This window comes from Alosa alosa, chromosome 18 (assembly GCF_017589495.1).
Source record: "Alosa alosa isolate M-15738 ecotype Scorff River chromosome 18, AALO_Geno_1.1, whole genome shotgun sequence".
Lineage (NCBI taxonomy): Eukaryota > Metazoa > Chordata > Actinopteri > Clupeiformes > Clupeidae > Alosa > Alosa alosa.
Genome location: NC_063206.1, coordinates 4,579,264 through 4,601,763, shown reverse-complemented (window position 1 = coordinate 4,601,763; position 22,500 = coordinate 4,579,264). Strand labels below are relative to the sequence as shown.

The 22,500-nt window shown below is 41.9% G+C and overlaps 2 protein-coding genes across 3 annotated transcripts in view; one reads left to right on the top strand and one right to left on the bottom strand.

The window, feature by feature from the left end:
• mapk8a (mitogen-activated protein kinase 8a) overlaps positions 1 to 476 on the bottom strand; it is a 10,416-nt gene extending 9,940 nt beyond the window's left edge. For both annotated transcript variants that reach the window (XM_048269936.1, XM_048269935.1), the window contains exon 1: positions 279 to 476. The gene's annotated coding sequence lies outside the window, so the exon portion shown is untranslated. The remainder of the gene's footprint in view (positions 1 to 278) is intronic.
• A 5,185-nt stretch (positions 477 to 5,661) lies between these two features.
• Positions 5,662 to 22,500, top strand: part of ptpn20 (protein tyrosine phosphatase non-receptor type 20) — a 61,583-nt gene continuing 44,744 nt past the window's right edge. The window contains 3 exon segments of the mRNA XM_048270269.1: positions 5,662 to 5,924; positions 19,391 to 19,535; positions 20,907 to 21,070. Coding sequence (XP_048126226.1) covers positions 19,412 to 19,535; positions 20,907 to 21,070 — 288 coding nt within the window. The 5' untranslated portion in view covers positions 5,662 to 5,924; positions 19,391 to 19,411.

The following is a 22,500-nucleotide window of genomic DNA, read 5'->3' as shown; positions in this document are numbered from 1 at the left end:
CCGGGCGCATCGTCACACACAGACCATCGACCAACCGGAGCCGGGAGGCTCGTGCGAGCGCTGATGCTGTAGGCTCCGGTTCCAACAACAATGCGCCATTTGAGAACTGACAAATGTAAGGAAACGTGCAGTTACGGCCGGATAAATAGTTTGACCCAATTTCTCAATTACAACGACGGCAGCATACATTAATCCGAGCAAAAATCAATCCATATGACAAAACACCTCCCCCACGCGCAAACAATGCCGTGGTTTGGGACAGCGCGAGCCCAGCCTACCTCAGGAGAATGGAGCGGAGATTATTCCTGCCTGTCACGGAAGGATCCGATCCTCTCGAGGAAACAATAATCGTGTTTTAAGGCTGTTAGTTTTCGCCGCTTCGGCTGATCGCGTCCAGAAACATGACCTCACCGACTTCATGCGCTTCCGTCCACAGCCACAGTCGGTGGATCCGAGCTCACGGCACACGACATAGCCCTACGTCACACACAGCCCACTCACTTCCGTGCCCCCTCCTCACCGCACCCAATATCTATCTATCTATCTAGCCTATCTATCTATTTATCTATTTGTCTGTCTGTCTGTGTCTATACATCTAGGCCTATCTGAAGGCCATGTGGACTTCTCTCTCAGTAGATGAAGCCAGATGAATGAATGTAGTTTACACTGGTGGATGTGTGTGGTTTAGTTTACACTGGTGGATGTGTGCAGTTTACTTTGCGCTGATTGCAGTTTAGTTTGTACTAGTACATTAGTTAATGGATGTGTGTGGTTTGGTTTTCACTGATGTGTGCAGTGTAGTTTACACTGGTGGATGTGTGTGGTTTACAGTAGTTTGCGCTGATTGTTGTGTGTGGTTTAGTTTACACTGGTGAATGTGTGGAGTTTAGTTTGCGCTGTTGGTAAAAATATTATATACCAAAGTGAAATATGAGATCCAGTCACGTAGAAGTACAAATCAAGATGCAAGGTTTATTAGGCTGTATACAGGAGAGAGGCACACCCGTAGCACAGCGTACTCCAGAATATGCGTCTGTGACTTGACACAGAATCATCCAGGGTTTAAGTACCAGACAGTAAAGAATAGATAATCATACAGTGACTGTGGCAACGCCAGGAGACATTCAGTCTACCTTAATCAATGACGAAAATGACTGTTGACGCAGAATAGACAACAACAAGGGATATCCACTCTGGCGCCTTACATTATCATGTTTAAAAGAACAGTACAGATATCACACAGGGTCATGGTGCAGACGTAGAATCATACTTTTAGTGTCAAAGTGACCCACTAGTGAGACATGCAGAACATTAAACCACATACTGAATATTGGGCCCAATGCTGCACATTAAACCAACATATTAAAGTATTGGACATAATGTTCAATTCCATTTTCTCTCAGCGCTGATCAGAATCAGCGTTATTGGGCATAGTTTGCGTAAACAAACAAGGAATTTGACTCCGGTTAATCTTTGCTCTCAAAGTACAACACTCACTTAACATATAAAGAATAAAAACAGAAAGGCCAGTAGGAAATATAACAAATATTTTAATAGAAGATATATATGTCATTATCATTGATAATCCACATTGATTAGCATTCATAATCCACTACAAATCTATGATGCAGCTCAGTCCACATCATGTGAGCATGCCTACCACTGTGGTCTCAGCTCATGGACACTGCAGACCTGTTATAGCCCCTAGTGAAGCAACACTTCATAATCAGTAACCAGAAGTTGTGTGCCTTGCCTTTTTTTTTACCTTTGGTGTGCCTTATCCTCTGTTTTACACTAATGGATGTGTGTGGTGGTTTAGTTTACACTGGTGGATGTGAATTGTGCAGTTGCATTGTCCTGGTTCCTCTGGATGAGTCTATGAAGGGTCTATTACACCTGTTTCAGGCAAATAAATATATTTGTACATTGCAGGTCAAATTAAGACACATTGTCAAAAGGAGAAGCCTACATCAGAAATACAGTTAATACGCAGTAATAATGGAATAATAATAATAATAACTAAGGGATAACGGCTGCCGAGGTGTCCTGTTATACGGAATTAATGGACGAGGGCGAGAGGCAAAGAACTCCCCGACGCACAGCGGAGCCTCCGCCCGAGTCCATTAATTCCGTATAACAGGGACACCTCAAGGCCGCTATCCCTCTTATCGCCTGGTTGCCACTATAGGCAATAGTCATGCCTTTAACACGCAAAGGAAACACGTGGTTCCGTTTACAGTAAAAAGAAGCCGACTTGTACAACTTTCTTTGGCCCTAGAACAGCGATAGCATGAACAGTTAGCTTGTTCACAGTTGATTCCATGCACTCTACAAGAAAGGGCAGAGCAGGCTGTACTTCCTGAGGAGGCTGTGGTCCTTCAATGTCTGCAGTAAGCTCCTCAGGACGTTTTACCAGTCTGTTGTTGCCTGCGTCCTCCTCTATGCTTTTTTTTAAGGGGCAGCCGTGGCCTACTGGTTAGTGCTTCGTACTTGTAACCGGAGGGTTGCCGGTTCGAACTCCGACCAGACGACTGAGCAACGGCTGAGTTAGGTGCCCTTGAGCAAGGCACCTGAGCGCCGCTGTTGTTGCTGCGCCGGGATTAGTGTGTGCTTCACCTCACTGTGTGCTGAGTGTGTTTCACTAATTCACGGATTGGGATAAATGCAGAGACCTTTATTCTTGCACTGTTGGACTTACTTATGTGCATCATCACCATGACACTGATACCTTAAGAAACCTTACCACCTTACCTTATGCTACAGGCTCAGTCCCTGCCCTATCACTGCAAGCGCCTCATGCTTGATCATCCTTAAGCACACAATGTGGATATTTGGGGGCCAAGCAGCGAAGCTGCGAAGGCACCCATTGTGTTTCTAGCTTTTCCTATTATTATTACACATCTTTCCTCTGCCATTGAAGTCTATGGCAGCCCATAGAACCGTCTGGTGAAAAGTTGTGAAATTTGGCACACTAATTAGGCTGTGTCCCAGAATTAATTTCACCAAGTTTCGAGTCCGCACCACGAGCGCTCTAGCGCCACCAACAGGCCAAATTTGGACATGCGTTCATGCATGTAACTTCTGACCCGTTGGCCCGATTTTGAAAAATGAGGTACCATTGGAATCCTTGGACCAGGCCGAGTTCAACGCACCCTATGACGTCATTTTTTGCCATGATGGATTTTCCACCATATTGGATTTTAGTGAAAGTGAAACAAATTTTTCACAGGTCACAAATTTTGTCCGATCGTCACCAAAATTGACATACATGATCTTCAGACCAAGCCTAACAAAAGTTGTGGTGTTTTGTCTTCGGAACTTAAACCGTTCACCCGTAATATCCAATTGAAACTCGCGGCGAAGCCGCCAAACAGGAAGTGAGCTCATATCTCAGCAACCCATTCATCTATCATAACCAAACTAAGTACATGGACTCAGGACCCAATCAGGGGGACGCTCAAGAAATTTGGTGACCTTTGACCTCTAGGGGGCGCTGTAATTAAGAAACATGCCTTTTGGCCTGTAGCAGCAGTTGTGCTTAGAATTAAAACGCACTAGTGGTGTCTGGTACTACTGTTGAAGGTCCTTAGGTCAACCCAAGCCAACTTGTGATGTCATCATAATTGATTCGGCCGCCATATTGGATTTAATCAAAAACACGTACAAATTTTCGCAGGTCACAAATTTCAGTGGATCCTCACCAAAATTGGCAGAGACAATCTTCAGATCATGCCTTATCAGTGCATCACTTTTTGGAACAATTGACAAAAGCATTCGCCCGTAACAGCCAATCAAAATTGGTGACGAAGCCGCCAAACAGGAAGTGAGCTCATATCTCAGCAACCCTGCCATGTATCATAACCAAACTTACTACATATATTCATGACCCCATTAAGAAGACGCTCAAAAAATGTTGTGACCTTTGACCCGTAGGGGGTGCTGCAATTAGCAATATTGCATTTTGATGTCTAGTTGCTGATGTGTTTTATCAATCTTTTAGTTTTTGATGTGAAACTGATGACAACATGTTCCATCCAGTTAATTCTAATGCGTGCGTGCAAGAGCAGGGCAGGGCAGGACGGGGTGGGACGGGCTGGGGTGATTAGGTGGGGGACGGGCTGGCTGGCGGAGGCAGTGGCGGTGGCAATACTCAGCCTTGTTTCAGCCCTGTTGATCCCGGGTGTCTGCTGAGTTCCATCTTGTCGCCGTGGCTACTCCGGCCTATTCTGCTTGGCCCCCTCATTGCTGCTTGCAGCTATATTTGATTTAGTTTTTTTTGGTATATTTAGTATTTTAGTATTTTTTTTAATCTTCTACTGTCTCTATTGTGCAGTGGAGGTTTTTTATATTTATATACTTATATTACTTTTTCTGCTGTAGGTGCATGTTGTGTGTGATGTCTGTATTGAGACTTTGAATTTATCCTTGGGGATCAATAAAGTATCTATCTATCTATCTATCATTATGTTTATTTGTTAAGCAGAAGAGCCTGATCAGCTGGAGACTTCGCTCACTGCCTTGCACAACAGACAGACTGAGGAAGTCATTTGTCCCCAGGGCCATTGAACTGTTCTATGCTTCACTTAAGGGAAGAGGAGAGATAGACTTCTCTGCATAGTCTGTCTGCTTCTTCACCCCCTCCATGTTTGGATACTGTCTGTCCACTAGCCACTTTTTACCACTGTCTTTCTGCCTCACTGTTTGCGTGCTATATTAGCACATTAGCACATATGCATAACCCCTCCCTCCATGCCATAGCCGAACTGTGGCCACACTTATAGCTTTTCTTAAAATAGTTATATATATAGACTTATTCTTGCACTGTTGGACTTACTCATTTGCACTATCACCATTGCACTATCACCGTGACACTCACACAGAGCACCTTACCTTACCTTACTATGCACAGAGAATCACAGGCTCAGTCCCTGCCTCAGTCATTGCAAGCGCCTCTTGATTGATTAATCAGCACTATGTGGATACTGTTTTTAGAATTGATTTAGATTAAGTGTTAGTTAGTATAATTTGTATTTTAGTATATTCTTTATCTGAGGATCAATAAAGTATCTATCTATCTATCTATCTATCTATCTATATTCATATATTTCTCCTAATCGCTCCTCCACTGTGATTAGGAGAAAAATAAAACCACAATTATGGATGATTGAACAGATTAAAATAAGATGGGACAATAAGATAAGATGGAATAGAATAAAATAACAATGAAAGAGCAGAAATTAAAAGTTAAACTTGACCAAAAACAAAACAAAAACATGAACCTTGAACACACACACAAGGCTAGCCAAATAAAGAACAGCTGTAGACCAAGGTCAAGTCTGTGTGTGTATGTGTGTGTGTGTGTGTGTGCGCGCAGGGGGTGGAGAGTCCACACCTATCACAGGTCACAGTAGTCTGACTACCGGTCAGAGAGACACACCCGTTTTCTTTCACACTATTAGAATATAACGTAAACATCTCAACACCTGTCAAAATCATCGTGCACACTGTCTTAACCAACTGTGCCAAGTAACGTGTGATGACAGAAGGCTTAATGAAGTCAGAAGTTGATTGGCGACCCAGCCCCCGCTTCATGGCTCCCTTCAAAGCCACACACACACACACACACACACACTTGCGGGCGCGAGTAATCCTATTTGCGGTTTTACCGCCATGTGCTAAGAATAGTGTTAAATTAGTGGAGTTGACAGAAACGGGCTCGCTACGAGCACAGGTTGTAACACTGCGACACTTCAGGGCGGACGGGTCGCGCGGATTGTGTACAGTTGAAAGCGCGTCGTGGAGACGGAAGGCTACTTGGCGACAAAGCAACCGAGAAACATGCGGTGAGCTGGCGGACCACCTCATAACCAGGACCAGTCCGACGTTTTAGGGAAATAGTTTCTGCGGACAGCGAATGCCCGAAGGTAAAGACACCTCTAAGTGAGTTCTAAAATAGCTGTCTTAGAGAAGAGATTATTAGTCTCTCTGCCTGGTGACGTTGTGCCTTACTCTTACACACTTAAACAAGTGTTTTGCCGTGTATTAATCCGTAGTCTACAAATGCTTTGCTAAACTGCATCGGGTGAATGTGATTTCTGGTCATGTTGTAGGCTATAGGGGCCTCAGCCAGCTCATCAGACTCTAATTCAATTGACTGAGCAATCCTCTAGACTAGACTACTGCTCCAGCAGTTCCCAGACTTCCTTTCCCAGGAAAAATGACAAGGACTAGGCTGCAGATCAGATCATGCTGTCCTTGTTGTTCTGCACATCACATGACCTGCCGTCGTTGCCTTGCGTGACTGTTGATGTTTTCTGGTACATACAGTGCCTGCAACAAGTATTCACCTCCTTGGATATTTCCTCTTTTATTGCCTTTATAAATGGAATCATGGTCAATAAGCTTGTTTTTTGACCAAAATTTACATTTTTCTTTAATTTCAAAGTGAAAGCAGATTTCTCTAAAGTAATGGTCATTAATAAAAAAAAAAAGTGGTTGCATAAATATTCACCCCTCCTTTCAGTGACTGACCTAATTCAACAGTGGTCCAGCCAGTTGGTGCTAGTATAGTTTCATGGGGATTGTGTGAGTGCAGTGATTATGTATAGTATAGTAGTATAAAGGTTCTGTGGGGAAGGTCCTGTCTCTGGCTAATCAGTACTCCTGGCTACGATTCCACCATGAAGACAAAAGAACACTCTAAGTCACTCAGAGAAAAGGTTATTGAAAAGCATAATAGCATTATTGCCTAGCGTTATTGAAAAGCATAAGTTAAAGGATGGATACAAACATTGTTCAAGTTACTGAACACTAAACATGCTCTGGAGATTAGTGCAACCCACCATTAAAGGAGAATTCTGGTCCTGTTTCACACAGATCACTGGCCCTGTTTCACACAAATCTCTGGTCCTGTTTCACACAGATCTCTGGTTCTCCTGGTCTCCGAGTGCTGACAATGTTACCCAGCAGTGTTACCCAGCAATGTTACCCAGCAGAGTTACCCAGCAATGTTACCCAGCAGAGTTACCCAGCAATGTTACCCAGTCAGTGTTACACAGCAGTGTTACCCAGCAGTGTTACCCAGCAATATTACCCAGCAATGTTACCCAGTAGAGTTACCCAGCAATGTTACCCAGTCAATGTTACACAACAGTGTTACCCAGCAATATTACCCAGCAATGTTACCCAGCAGAGTTACCCAGCAATGTTAGCCAGCAATGTTACCCAGTCAGTGTTACACAGCAGTGTTACCCAGCAGAGTTACCCAGCAATGTTACCCAGTCAATGTTACACAGCAGTGTTACCCAGCAATGTTACCCAGCAATGTTACCCAGCAGTGTTACCCAGCAATGTTACCCAGCAATGTTACCCAGTCAATGTTACACAGCAGTGTTAAACGTTCCACATACTCGACGCACCCGACCGGTAGCGCGACAATGTGACGTCACAGAAGCGCCGTAACCATACATACTTTCCAGCCGTCGTGGTCACGACACTGGTTACAATATTCTCCTGAACAGAGGTGTCGCTGTTGTGAAAAGATTAACGCTAACTACGTTACACAGCAGAAGAAGCTGCATTAAGAAACACTAGTAGCAGAGAATGTAAACGGGCTCTGCTATTATCTAGCCTCTGTGATGGTACTTCAGACTTTGGTTGCTACTATTCACAACTACCACCATCATTATCATCTAGTTTCCAAGGTGTGCACACAGGTAGATAGATAGATGGATATATAGATAGATACTTTAGTCATCCCGAGGTAAATTTTAATAATTTAAACAGTTTAGTTAGCTGGCTAGCTAGCTAGCAGCTGGCTGAGTTTGTGTAATTTCCTGAAGTGGAAAGAGATTTTGTTCAGGCCTTAATAGATATCCTTTCTTTGAAAATAAATAGTTTCTATTCTTTCCTCTTAATTCCATGTGTTGCAACTCTCGCTGGTAACTTTGTTAACTTATCCAGCAAACTATTAAAAATTCACGACTGTAACAAAACACTGCAACTCTCGCTTGCCCTCGAACTAGTCCATCTTCCTGTTTCCGCTTTGTCGCGCTTCGTCTGAAAAAATGAGTGGTGCGCTACCTCGCGCTACCTGGCTAAAATCCTGGCGCCAGCAAGATCGTCATTTTGGCGCCACGATTGTCGGCGCTACCGGTCGGTAAAGGCCGAGTATGTAGAAGCCCTTACCCAGCAGTGTTACCCAGCAATGTTACCCAGCAGTGTTACCCAGCAATGTTACCCATCTTCAGTTGCTGCAGCCAGGCAGCTTCAGTGTCACACTCTGGGGCATAGTCATAGTTTTCATAATAATCATAAACGTGATAATATTTTCTTTGGTACCGACACTCTGACCTTGAGAAACAGTGATTTGTGTGAAAGGGAATCCTGCTTTAAGCATAACAAGGAATATGGCAAACGTGCAACATACAGTAACTCTGAAGGAGGCCACCAAGGCACCTCAACAACTCTGAAGGAGGCCACCAAGGCACCTCAACAACTCTGAAGGAGGCCACAAGGAACCTAGAACAACTCTGAAGGAGGCCACCAAGGAACCTAGAACAACTCTGAAGGAGGCCACCAAGGCACCTCAACAACTCTGAAGGAGGCCACAAGGAACCTAGAACAACTCTGAAGGAGGCCACCAAGGAACCTAGAACAACTCTGAAGGAGGCCACCAAGGCACCTACTCAGAAGGAGTTAAAAGCTTCAGCAGCTGAGATGGGATAGACTATGCATACAACAGCTATTCTGTATTCTGAACGGGTTCTTCACCTGTCAATCAGCATTTTTTCCAAAGAAAAATGGAGTAAAATATCCAGATGCAATATCCAGATGTGTGATTGAGACATGTCCACACAGACTCCAAGCTGTAACTGTGGCCAAAGGTGCATCTACTAAATCATTTACATTATGTTTATGTATACAGAATATTTATGCAAACACTTATTTGACATTATATATTTTTAATTAATTGACATTACATTCTTGTAAATTAAAAGCCAAATTATATTGACCATGATTCCATTTATAAAAGCAATAAAAGAGGAAATGTCCAAGGGGTGAATAGTTTTTATAAAAGCAATAAAAGAGGAAATGTCCAAGGGGTGAATAGTTTTTATAGGCACTGTATTGCTGTTCTTAGCATGTTTTTGCCCTGGTGTGTGTGTGTGTGTGTGTGTGTGTGTGTGTGTTACTAGTTTAACATAAGTAATGCAAAAGCATACGCTTAAGGCACAAATATCAGTGTGAGTGGTCAGTACACACACACACACACACACACACACAGCACAGACTCCCTCTCCTGCTGCTCTTCCTCCTCTCCTCTCCATCCTACTCTCTTTCTCTCCTCCTCCTATCTTCCTCTTCTCTTCCTCTCCTCCTACTCCTCTCCTCCTCATCCTCTCTTACCTTCCTCTCCTCCTCCTATCTTCCTCTTCTCTACTCCTCTCTTCTTCTCCTCCTACTCCTCTCCTCCTCATCCTCTCTTACCTTCCTCTCTTTCTCTCCTCCTCCTATCTTCCTCTTCTCTACTCCTCTCTTCCTCTCCTCCTTCTCCTCTCCTCATCCTCTCTTACTTTCCTCTCTTTCTCTCCTCTTTTTCTCTTCTTCATCCTCTTCCTCTCCTCCTACTCCTCTCCTCCTCATCCTCTCTTACCTTCCTCATCTTGACCTTCATCATGTACACACTGTTGCTCAAAACCTAACGCTCTTTTGTCTTTCATAGGCTTTATGTATTTCCATACAAGAGTGAAAGTTACGGTATCTACAGAGAGAAGTTGAAATACACAGTAAAAATGCAAGCAATATTGAAACCAAAAAATAGTGATTTTTCCCAAATAATTTACTGCTGTGAATACAGTATTTTACAGCCAACAAGCTCAAAGCAAAGCAAAATACAATGACCACCAGATGTACATGGAGTTCTGAAAAAGCTGATTTTGCCTAAGACGGAAATGACTGACTACTATCAAATTAGGCTACTTTGCTTTTTCCAAAGAAAAGTCTCTGTGTGTGTGTGGGTGGGAAGTCATAGGTCTATAGAAAAAGTTATTGAGCTAATGGTAACAAACAAAAGTATAGTAAAAAAAGTTTTACTGTACATAAAGTCGACTTTTTGTAGAACATTCCTTTCAAAGTATCTGCATTGGTTCTAAAATCCTCTAGGGCCAGATTGAAAGGGTCCATACCTACATATAGAGTATCTATTCATAAGGCAATGACTGGATGGTGTTCCGTAAAGTAATGAGTGTTTACACATGTGAAGAGAGAGAGTGAAGCACTGGTGATTTACAGTTTTTTACAATTGTTTACACACATTTTCAAAACTCTGTGTCTATTTTTTAAAACTCCACACACAAAACCCACAATTGCTCACACAAAATGCAAAATGCCTCAAATCTCCAGCAAAATGACACACTACATTCAAAATGCTCAAAACCTAACACTCTTCTGTCTTTCACAGGCTTTATGTATTTCCATTCAAGAGTGAAAGTTACTTAAATTGTGTGTGGTGTTTTGCAAAATGTGTTTTAGTCAATTGAAAACTGAGTCAAACACTGAGAATTAGTGTATGGTTTTGCAGATTTGGTGTGGGGTTATGATGTTTGGAAGACATGTTTAGAAAATTGTGTGACAAGCTAAGATTTAGTGTGTAAGCATTTGAAAAAAAAAACTGTAAATAAAGAGTCTGGGGTATAGAATAAATACATATACAGAATAAATAAATGGTAGAAACAGATCTCTGGCTTATAAAACATGAATTATGTGGAATTATAACATCTTATACAACATGAATTATGTGGAATTATAACAGCGGATCTCTGGCATATAAAACATTAATTATTTGGAGTTATAACAGCGGATCTCTATCTTATAAAACATGAATTACGTGGAATTATAACAGTGGATCTCTGGCTTATAAAACATGAATTATCTGGAATTATGATAGATAGATACTTTATTGATCCCCATAACATCTTATAATAACATCTTATCTCTGTCTTATAAAACATGAATTATGTGGAATTATAACAGCGGATCTCTAGTTTATAAAACATAAATTATCTGGAATTATGATAGATAGATACTTTATTGATCCCCATAACATCTTATAATAACATCTTATATCTTCTATCATCTTATGAAACATTAATTATGTGGAATTATAACAACTGATCTTTGTCTTCTAAAACATAAATTATCTGGAATTATAAAAGCTGATCTCTGTCTTACGAAACATGAATTATGTGGAATTATAACAGCTGAAAAAAGATCAACTCTTCTCCTCTCCTCTCAACTCCACCTCCTGTTCTTTTCCCTCTCTCCTCTCCCCCTCTCTCCTCCTCCTCACCCTCACCCTTTTTTCCCCCTCTCCTCCTCCTCCCCCTCCTCTCCCCCTCTATCCTCACTCTCCTGCTCCCCTATCCCTCCTCCCCTCCTCCCTCCTCCTCCTCCCTTTCCTCCTCCCCCTCTCTCCTCCTCCTCCCCTCTCCTCCCTCCCTCCTTTCCTCCCTCTCTCCTCTCCTCCTCCGCAGTTCCAGCGTTATGGATGTGACAATTGGACTCATATTGGTAAACAAAATGCCTTAGAGTGGGGGCAACATTAGTATCAGTGAATTAATTTGCATACATTTTAATGTAACCTCTGTCCTCTGAATACTGAGAAATCCCTCAAATTGCATATAATCAATTTCATCCTAAGAATACAAGCCATTTTATCAGCATTATGGATATGACATGAAATGGACACACTTTTGTGAGAGATTACAGGTTTTCTACAAACTCTGTGAATTTTGAAGGAAACTACCGAAACTATGATATATGTAGCATGAAGGACTTGAATGAACACAAAAAAAGTGTGTTTTGAAACTATGCTATTTTCGTAATGCATTATGTAGGAAAAAACTGGCGCTATGGATGTGACGGTTTCACGCTATGGATGACGCGGTTCTGAACCAGTCCTTCGACAAACTACATAAAACACATAATTAAGTAGTGAATTTTTTGATATGAAACAATTGAAATAGTAATCATGAAAACTAGCAATGAAAGTATTGCTTCCTCAGTGCCCACTAAGATCCACAGGAAGAATCAGGACAACAAGTCATTTAAAATATAAAAGGAATTAATTTTTTTCTTTTACCGTCATCCATTGTGGTCAGTGATTCCCGGGTTACTGAAACACCAGGGAACATGATACTTGGCGGCCACTCCCCTAAATAACTAGCCCTACCTGAAACAAGTTGCACCTAAGATGACAAAAAATATTTATGGTATGTTAGTCTCGAGAGCCCGCATTAACCTAACCCATACCCACTCATATGTGATTTGCACCCATAAAGTACATGCACGCGCACGTGCACACATGCACATGCACACACACGCACGTACACACACATACACACACACACACACACACACACACACACACACACACACACACACGCACGCACAGCATTAACACATACAGACAGGCAAGCACACACACACATAAACACATACAGACAGGCAAGCACACACACACACACACATAAATGCAGACACATAAACACACAAACACAGGCACGCATACGCACATGCGCACATGCACACACACAGACACACACAGACACACAAAAGCAAACTCACATATACACACACTCATTTACATGCACATGAGTTGCAGGAGTAGGAGATGGAGACAAATTGACAAGCGTGATTTATTTTTGCTGAAGAGAATATGCAGGACTGAGAGGCGGTCATATTTTGTACCGCTTATGTGGTACATCTAGTTTATTGCTGCCGTTACTCATGTTACTCTGTGGGTATTAGCTACAGAGGACCTGACACTTCAAATGCTGGCATATCGCGTCATTTAAAATGAAACTGTGTTAAAGGAATTATCCGGAGTAAATGCACTTTAGATCGATTCACGGATGATTGGGAGTACATACGTTGAGTTGACATCCAAATCATGGCATTCGATGTGTTTTGAGAAAGTTCGATGTTACCGTTTTTAGTCAAAAGCTCGTTAGCGTGGAAGTAGGAGAAGGGCATATTATTTCGCCGCTACAAAACGCTATTTTTATACCTTTCTACAGTTCCAAACAACATTGCACTTACGCGGTAGTGAGTAGAGGGTCCCTAAAGCCAAACCGGTATCCCGAGGATGAATTTCATCAAGCCAGTACCTTTCCGAAATGTTGCCATCTTTGCTGTCATCTTTAGGGGAAAGTCTTAGAAGTGTTGTAGTAGGCTTTTGAAATTAACAATTTTTTGTTACAAGAAAAAAAAAACATAGTCCAGTATTTCTTTGAAATTGAAATGAAGTTGTATAGACTGGACTATGTTTTTTTTTTTTTTTTTTTAAACGGCAACGAAATTGTGAATTTCCAGAGCACACTTGGCAAACAACTCCTAAAACCTTTAAGCAGAAATGAACGGCAGGCTGAACAAAGTCAGCCATCTTCACCAGCTAACACGATAATCCAGTTACTGTACAACAACAGTATGACAGTTATGGGAAGATAATCGCTCAGATTTTTCATTTTTATTAGGCCACTTGAAAATAGGCTATGGCTAGGCTAATCACTGGAGGTATTTTAATATTATGTTTGTTTTGCTAATGCTTAGGCGAGGCCGCCCTGTGGTTTTGATCAACCTAATAATCTTTGAAATGTCAATTGTAAACACTAAGGTGAAATGCATTGAAACTGACATGCCACCAGAACAGACGTTTTATCGGCTTTGAGGTATAATAAAGTCTCCAGTCTTGTAAATGTACATAATGTAACATCCATAACGTCACATCCATAACGCACCATTAAAGGTTTTAAAAGTAAGAAAGGGGCACAATTTGGTCATCACACTTTACATTGATATAAATCAGCTTTGCACAGACACTATGGACATTGTCGCGATCAACACTGTATGTGTAGCATAAACTTTTCCTATAAAACGTTTTGATGTGACATGGCCATGGAACTTGCTGACTTAAAACAAAAGCCTTACAAATGTAAGGAGTTGCGCTCTTAAAGGCAAGCTGAGCATAGACATTGCTCTACCATTCCCTTGTCAATGTGGAATTTGTCAAATTATACAATTTGTTTGAACCTTGGGTCCATTTTTCCACTTTTTAAATATGTATAATATTACCATGTGAAAAATGTTGTTTCTGGTATGGTTGCACACCATATTTATGATGTGAAAAGAGTGTCATTCTCCATCAAATTCAATCAGATCAGTTACAAACAATAAAATATAGACCTAAATGAAGATTTTAACAACAGTTCTATTTGCGTATGCACAATTTTTTTCCATGGTAAGGATGACCTTTGCATGGAATTGCCCACTTACTCACTTTTACTCTCACTTTGTCAGAAACTGTCACACACACACACACACACACACACACACGCAGATCGGTCTGCTGTAACTTAGATGTTTGAGTATGTTGTGTGAAAGTTGAGTTAGAGTGTGAATATATATATGTTTGTTTATATTGTGTGAAAGTTGAGTTGGAGTGTGAGTGTATGTGTTTGTTTATATTGTGTGAAAGTTGATTTGGAGTGCGAATATATATGTGTTTGTTTATATTGTGTGAAAGTTGAGTTGGAGTGTGAATATATATATGTGTTTGTTTATATTGTGTGAAAGTTAAGTTGGAGTGTGAATATATATGTGTTTGTTCTGCTGTGTGAAAGTTGAGTTGGAGTGTGAATATATATGTGTTTATTATGCTGTGTGAAAGTTGAGTTGGAGTATTGGGCAGGAGGCTCTCTGTGACTATATGGTGCTGTGTGTGTTGAGGAGTATAGTCAAAGTCCTTTTAGGCAAGTCCCTCCACTCGGCGGCCATATTGCAACGCTTTTTGGGCACTCATCGGGCATCCTATTCCGCAGAAATATGCGTGTGCAAGGCTTCACGACACCAATCTTGTTCCAGCGGCGAGTTCACAACACATGATTGGCACGATGTCTTCACAACACACCATATGATTGGCTCAATGTATTCACATCACACCACATGATTGGCTCAATGTATTCACATGTCAACGTTTTGCCGAGGAAGGGGTGGGATATGTGCAGACATTGGCGTTACAAACTAGCCCCATGCATTTCTATGGAGGATTTTTTGAGTGCTGTGTCTCCTCATTAGAAAGTCTCTGGTATAGTCAGAGACACAACACTCAAAACATCCTCCATAGAGATGTAGTTAGTTTGTAAGGCCAATATGGCGGTTGTCTACACATATCCCACCCTTTCCGTGGCAAAAAAGTCGATATGAGAATACATTGTGCCAATCATGTGGTGTGTTGTGAATACAACTCGGCTCATTGTGTCAAAACTTTACACACAAGCACACAAGACACAACACTGGGAAATAAACCATTCACATCTATGTTGAATTGAAACTCTAATATCAAAACATAACAATCCTTTGTCAAAATGTCACTCTGATGACAAAATGATACACACTTGCATCATATGAATACACTTTCAGATTAGCAGCAACACACTAGTGTACTTAGAAAACACTGCAGTCAGTTAGCATTCTGTGAAGCTCAATGCAACACTTACAGTTTTTGTTATGTTGTTTTTCCAACAAATGTTCCAACAACCAAAAATGAAAGTACTGAAAGGTCACAAATGACATCAACTCAATACTGTACATCACAGTACTATAGTGTACTACAGTACAACTTTACAGTACAGTACAGTAAATGCAGTAACACAAAAATAAAACAAAAATACACTTCTGTAAATACAGAAAAACAGGCTTAGATGTGGTGGACTCTCTGTCCAGCTTCCCTCATTGTGTTGTCCCAATAGTACCATGAAATTTCATTTATGAACGAAGTGTCTTATGTATGAAATAGTGTGTAGTGTGCAGGAGCAAGTGGGTTGCAGAATTGGAACTAAAGTGCAAAGCAGCGCTTTTGTTTAAAGATGCCCTGCCACACGTATTTCATTACTTTGTGGTAATGTCTGAAGTTCTACCACAGACTCTGTAACATTTTTTGTGGAAAACATGCCTTGGTTACCTTGTTTCAAGCCATTCTAGCGTAGTATTAAAAGCCTGCATGAAGACTCAGCTCGATTTGCGCCAGTTCTCTTTAATATTCAACGAGCTAAGCTGCTTGAATCTGATTGGCTAACAGCTAGTAGGTTTCGTCCATAACATGACAGCCGTTATCAACTAATTTTAGCTTCATGGCATGAACAAGTGCTAGCATTGTCCAAATGTGCATAAATAAAACCTGCTAGGCTAACGAGTGCATTAAACCTATATAACATAACGCTTTCTTGAGTTGACAATAACGTTTTAGTTACGGACTGCACTGGGGGGTATTCCAAGTATGTGGTTTAGTGATAAACCTGGGTAAGTTAACTCAGAGTAAGTGGTAAACCTCCTACAACAAGAGCCCCATGGTATTGAATTTCCCATCTGGCTCCTAATTCACCACTCTGCTAGGCGTCCTGCGTCCCCCTGGTGGTCATTTCAGGCTAATGCATGCAAATCTGGCTCCTTACTCACTACTCTGCTAGACCCCCTGGGTCCCCCTGGTGGTCATTTCTCAACCTCATGCTCTCTCTGGCTTGTTTCCTGATGAGCTCATGCAATCATGTGTTGTTAGATGTCAAACAGAAACATGCAGTCAGAGACGGATAGACAGACAGACAGACAGACAGGAAGAGAGTTGTGTGTAATCTAAAGGTTTACGGTTATGAGATGTCAGACAGACAGGCACACACTCAGACAGACAGACAGACAGACAGGTGTGTAGCTGTGGAAGCTATAGTGTGTGTAAAACAGAGGGAGACAGTTGAACTAGACACACAGGGTAGGAGTGGCTTTGAGGAGTCTTTAAACAGTCATTATGGACTCTCTATTATGGTGCCAAAGAGCCTGTGTGTGTGTGTGCGTGTGTGTATGTGTGTGTACGTGCGTGTGTGTGTGTGTACGTGCGTGTGTGTCTGCAGCCATTATGGACTCTAATGGTGCCAAAGAGCCAAGCACCAGCAGATATGCAGACAGGTCAAAGCTAACTAGCCTGCTAACTACAGCATCTTTATTGTGTTTTTATATCCTTACTTATATCCATACTTGATGTTGTTCAATACAGTTTCAATTTGTTTTAGAGCTAAATGACTAGCAGCCAAAGAGCCATATCTACTGACCAGGTAGTGACTAGCAGCAGGCGAAGACCATCTCTGAAGAGTAGTGATGGGCAAATGAAGCTTTAGTGAACCACTAAACCACAGCAGTGTGAAGCTAGCAACACTAATGAAAAAATCCAATATGGCTGCCACATGTAGATTTTTCAACATAAAAGTCCTTACCCAAACCAGTATATGTAACCAAAAATATTGGTTTGCTAAGGACTTTATAAAGAAAAAAATGTATGTGTGGCGACCATCTTTTGCCTTTTCAGCTAGTGTCGCTAGGTTCACACTGCTGTGGTTCAGTGGTTCACCAAAGCTTCATTTGCCCATCACTACTGAAGAGCCATATTAACTGACCAGGTAGTGTAGCTGGTTCTTCACCTGTGGGGCGCTATATGCTAGGTGCATGATTCTCCCTGTTACAAGTTTGTTACCATCAAAATGACTTCAAAGCTGTTATATTAAGGTAATACAACTTGCATGGTGCTGCTTTAAAGGCTATCTAGTGGCATAAACATACCTTAACATACAAAAAACACCTCAACAAACAAAAACACCCCTTAACTAATAAAAACCCCCCAAATGTTGTCTGTCTGTCCAAACATCCCACGTTGGGCATCTGCTTTGGGGCAGCCGTGGCCTACTGGTTAGTGCTTCGGACTTGTAACCGGAGGGTTGCTGGTTCAAACCCCGACCAGTAGGCACGGCTGAAACGCCCTTGAGCAAGACACCTAACCCCTCACTGCTCCCCGAGCGCCGCTGTAGCAGGCAGCTCACTGCACTGGAATTAGTGTGTGCTAATGTGTGCTGTGTGTGTTCACTGTGTGCTGTGTGTGTTCACTAATTCACGGATTGGGATAAATGCAGAGACCAAATTTCCCTCACAGAATCAAAAGAATATATATACTTATACTTAAATAAAAACGAAAACACCCCTTAACCGTACCACATGTTGAAAGCGTTATGCTGAGGCGCTAAGCCAGGCTGTTCTCCCTGCCCTCAAAAAAAGTTTATTGAAGTTCAAACACGGAGCATAGCCTCTCCATCAAGGGTTAGCTGCTTAGCATGCGTATTACTGGAACACCAAAAGGGTGTGTGCTTTACAGTAATAGGAACAAACTGATGCGGACAGGTGAACGCTAGCTAGCCTGCTAACTGCAGAATCTGATGGAGCAGTGATGTGTGTGTGTGTCATGAGTATTTATGTCAGTTCCCATGACTTGGATGTAGATCGGTGCTTATGTGTTTGGATGTGTAGGTGTTATGTGTTAAAGTAGCTTGTGTGTGTGTGTGTGTGTGTGTGATGATCAGGATTGATAAAGGTGTCAAGTTTGGATTAGGCTTGTAACAGGGCCAACAGGAGCAGTTGCCGCATTTAGCATCACATTACATGGTTTCACATTGACCCATGACTCATCACTATTACCAGGTCATGACTCAGCACAATTAACAGGTCATGAGCTCTCCTCATGTCCAATCAGCAAACACAAATGGTCCTCAGTGTTGATTTGGTTTGTTTATTTGTTTCCATATGGATGTCTATGTGTGTACAAATCAGGGACTGAAAACAGAATGATTTTCATTTTGGTTCGTTCTGAGCAAAAACATATTTTTTTGTTCCTGTTCCAGTGTTCCAAAGCCTCTTCTCTAAATGGTAACCGGTTAGAATGCTATAGAAGAACGGTTAATGACATTCCTTTAAAAATGACATTGACTTTACAAATTGCTTCATGACCAGTGGCACAGTACTATTAATAACAGAGCAAATGCAAATGGCTGTTCTCAGTATTGTTTATTTTGTTTGAGTACATGTGGTTATGTGTGTGTGTGTGTGTGTGTGTGTGTGTTTATGCTGGTTGAGGTGAGCATGTTGTGTGCCTTTGTCTGAAGGCTGACACTGCTTGTTTTGGGACTTTGTGAACCTGTTTGATTTATTAAATTGTAAATCTTTGAAACCTTACTGGGTGTTTCCCCATTCCTGTGTTGCACTCATTATATGTGCATAACAGTATCCACATGTAGGTGTGTGTTTATTTATTTTAAATAATCCCTCTCTCTCTCCCACACCCCTTGTGTGCGTATGTGTGTGTGTGAGTGTGTGTGTGTGTGTGTGTGTGTGTATGTATGTGTGCATGTGTGCGCGTGTGTGTGTGTGTATGTGTGTGTGTGTGTGTATGTGTGTGTGTATGTGTGTGTGTGTGTATGTATGTGTATGTGTGTGTGTGTGTGTGTGTGTGTGTGTATAGCAGGCGTGTGTGTGTGTGAGGATGAGCAGCACGTTTGTGACTCTGGCGGAGGTGCTGGAGGCCCGGGGGTCTCCTCTGGGGGAGGACGAGGTCTGGAGCCTCCTACTGGGCACCGCAGAGGCACTGGTGGACCTCAGCTATAAAGGTACACACACGCACACACTTAGATACGTACACACACACACACACACACACACACACACACACACTTAGATACACACACACACACACACACACCACACACACACACATTCACACACACACACACACACACTTAGATACATACACACACACACACACACACACACACACATACACACACACACACACTTAGATACATACACACACACACACACACACACACACACACACACACACTTAGATACATACACTCACACACACACACACACTTAGATACATACACACACACACACACACACACACACACACACACTTAGATACATACATACACACACACACACACACACACACACACACACACACACACTTAGATACATACACACACACACACACACTTAGATACATACACACACACACACACACACACACACACACTTAGATACACACACACACACACACACACACACACACACACACACACACACACACACACACACACTTAGATACATACACACACACACACACACACAGTTACACACACACACACACCCACACATAGGCTCCTTTCAGAGGTGTAGGTGTAAGTATGCATGTTCTGTGGATGTCAAGCGGTTGGGCCATATATCTGAACAATGTAACTGGCCATTTGCACAAAGACACACACACACACACACACACACACACACACACACACACACACACACACACTGTGGATGTCAAGCGGTTGGGCCATATATCTGAACAATGTAACTGGCCATTTGCACACACACACACACACACACATACACACTGTGGATGTCAAGCGGTTGGGCCGTATATCTGAACAACATAACTGGTCATTTGGAATTCCAAACTTAGCCGGCTCTTAAACTACTACCCTCCTACTATTTATGACGGACAGTATGTAAATGAGCTTGTGTCTGAATGAAGCGAAGAACATGCAGAGGTTTTGTTCATGTGTGTGTTCAACCACGTTCAACCTGTTCAACCACACAGAGATTCTGTTCATGTGCGTGTGTGTCGTTCACACACATGGCCGCATAATGTCAGCACGTTAGCATGTTATCTGAACCACCCGCAGGGTCGGTCCTCGTTTGATCCGCATATACTGCGGAGGAAGTGTCTGAAAGAAGCTAGGTACATACACACACACACACACACACACACACACACACACACACACACACACACACACACAGGGACTTACACTCACACACAAACACACACACACACACACACACACAGACTCAAACACTCATGCATGTACATACACTACATCAAACACGTGCATACCTACAAGACACTAGATACTAGATACTCGTGCCTGTGCTCATATGAGTCCATGATATGTGTGTGTGTGTGTGTGTGTGTTTAGGTCAGACTAACATCTGTAACATCATCACCCCTGGTTCCCTGTTGCTATCGGCGACAGGCACACTGGCCTTTAAGAGCTGCATCCAATCAGAAGAGACTTCTCCGTTCACTGCCCCTGAGATGCTGCAGGGCCGACCAATCAGCACCAAGCTTGCCATGGAGAAGGTGAGGTGCAAATGCAAACACACACACACACACACACACACACACACACACATACACATAAACACACACACACACACACACACACACACACACACACACACACACACACACACCTACACCTACACACACACACACCTACACACACACACACACACCTACACACACACACACACACACACACACACACACACACACACACTCAAACAAAAGACAGTTGCATGATGCTTGGCAGACTCAAGGCTTCAGACAGTCATCAAACCACAAAGGGCACCATAGTTATTATGGCACTAATGTAAACAAACAAACAAACCACACAGGGCACCATAGTTATTATGGCACTAATGTAAACAAACAAACAAATCTCACAGGGCACCATGTAGTTATTATGGTACTAATGTAAACAAACAAACAAACCTCACAGGGTACCATAGTTATAGTACCAAGGTAAACAAACAAACAAACCTCACAGGGCACCATGTAGTTATTATGGTACTAATGTAAACAATGCATGCATGTGCGTATAAGAAGGAGTTCTTTTTTAGGAATACTGTCTTGCAATTGAACGTGAATAAGTTTACTACTTAAAAACATCAAAGCTAAACATTATATCACGACATCGCTACAAATACAGTATGTGATTAGCCAACATCAATGTAGGCTATAGGCTACGTAGATAGATAGAGATAGATTGATAGATAGCCTACTTTATTGACGCTTGGTGAAACAGCATGGAGTGGATGTTTTCGGTTCAGATGTTTGTTCTTTTCCTTTTTGAGTATGTAATGATCCCAAAACTTGGGCACCATGTAGTTATTATGGCACTAATGTTAACAAACAAACAAACCTCACAGGGCACCATGAAGTTATTATGGTACTAATGTAAACAAACAAACAAACCTCACAGGGCACCATAGTTATTATAGTACCAAGGTAAACAAACAAACAAACCTCACAGGGCACTATGTAGTTATTATGGTACTGATGTAAACAAACAAACAAACCTCACAGGGCACCATGTAGTTATTATGGTACTAATGTAAACAAACAAACAAACCTCACAGGGCACCATAGTTATTATATTACTAATGTAAACAAACAAACAAACCTCACAGGTAGGGCTGCAGCTATGGATTCTTTTTGTAATCGATTAATCTAGCACTTTATCAATCGATTAATTGAACAACCAAAACAAATAATGCATAACGAAAATGACATGGCTGTAAAATGATCAAGCATTTGTTTGATTTGATTGTTGTCAATGCCATAATGCAGTGGTTCTCAAACTTTTCACACTGAGTACCACCTCAGAAAACAATTGACTCTCCAAGTATCACCATTATGACTGACTGGCATTAAAATACAATAGCATAGGCCAGTTTAACATATTGTATATTGTGCATACTGTACTGTTTTGCGTCGTTTGTTGCTGG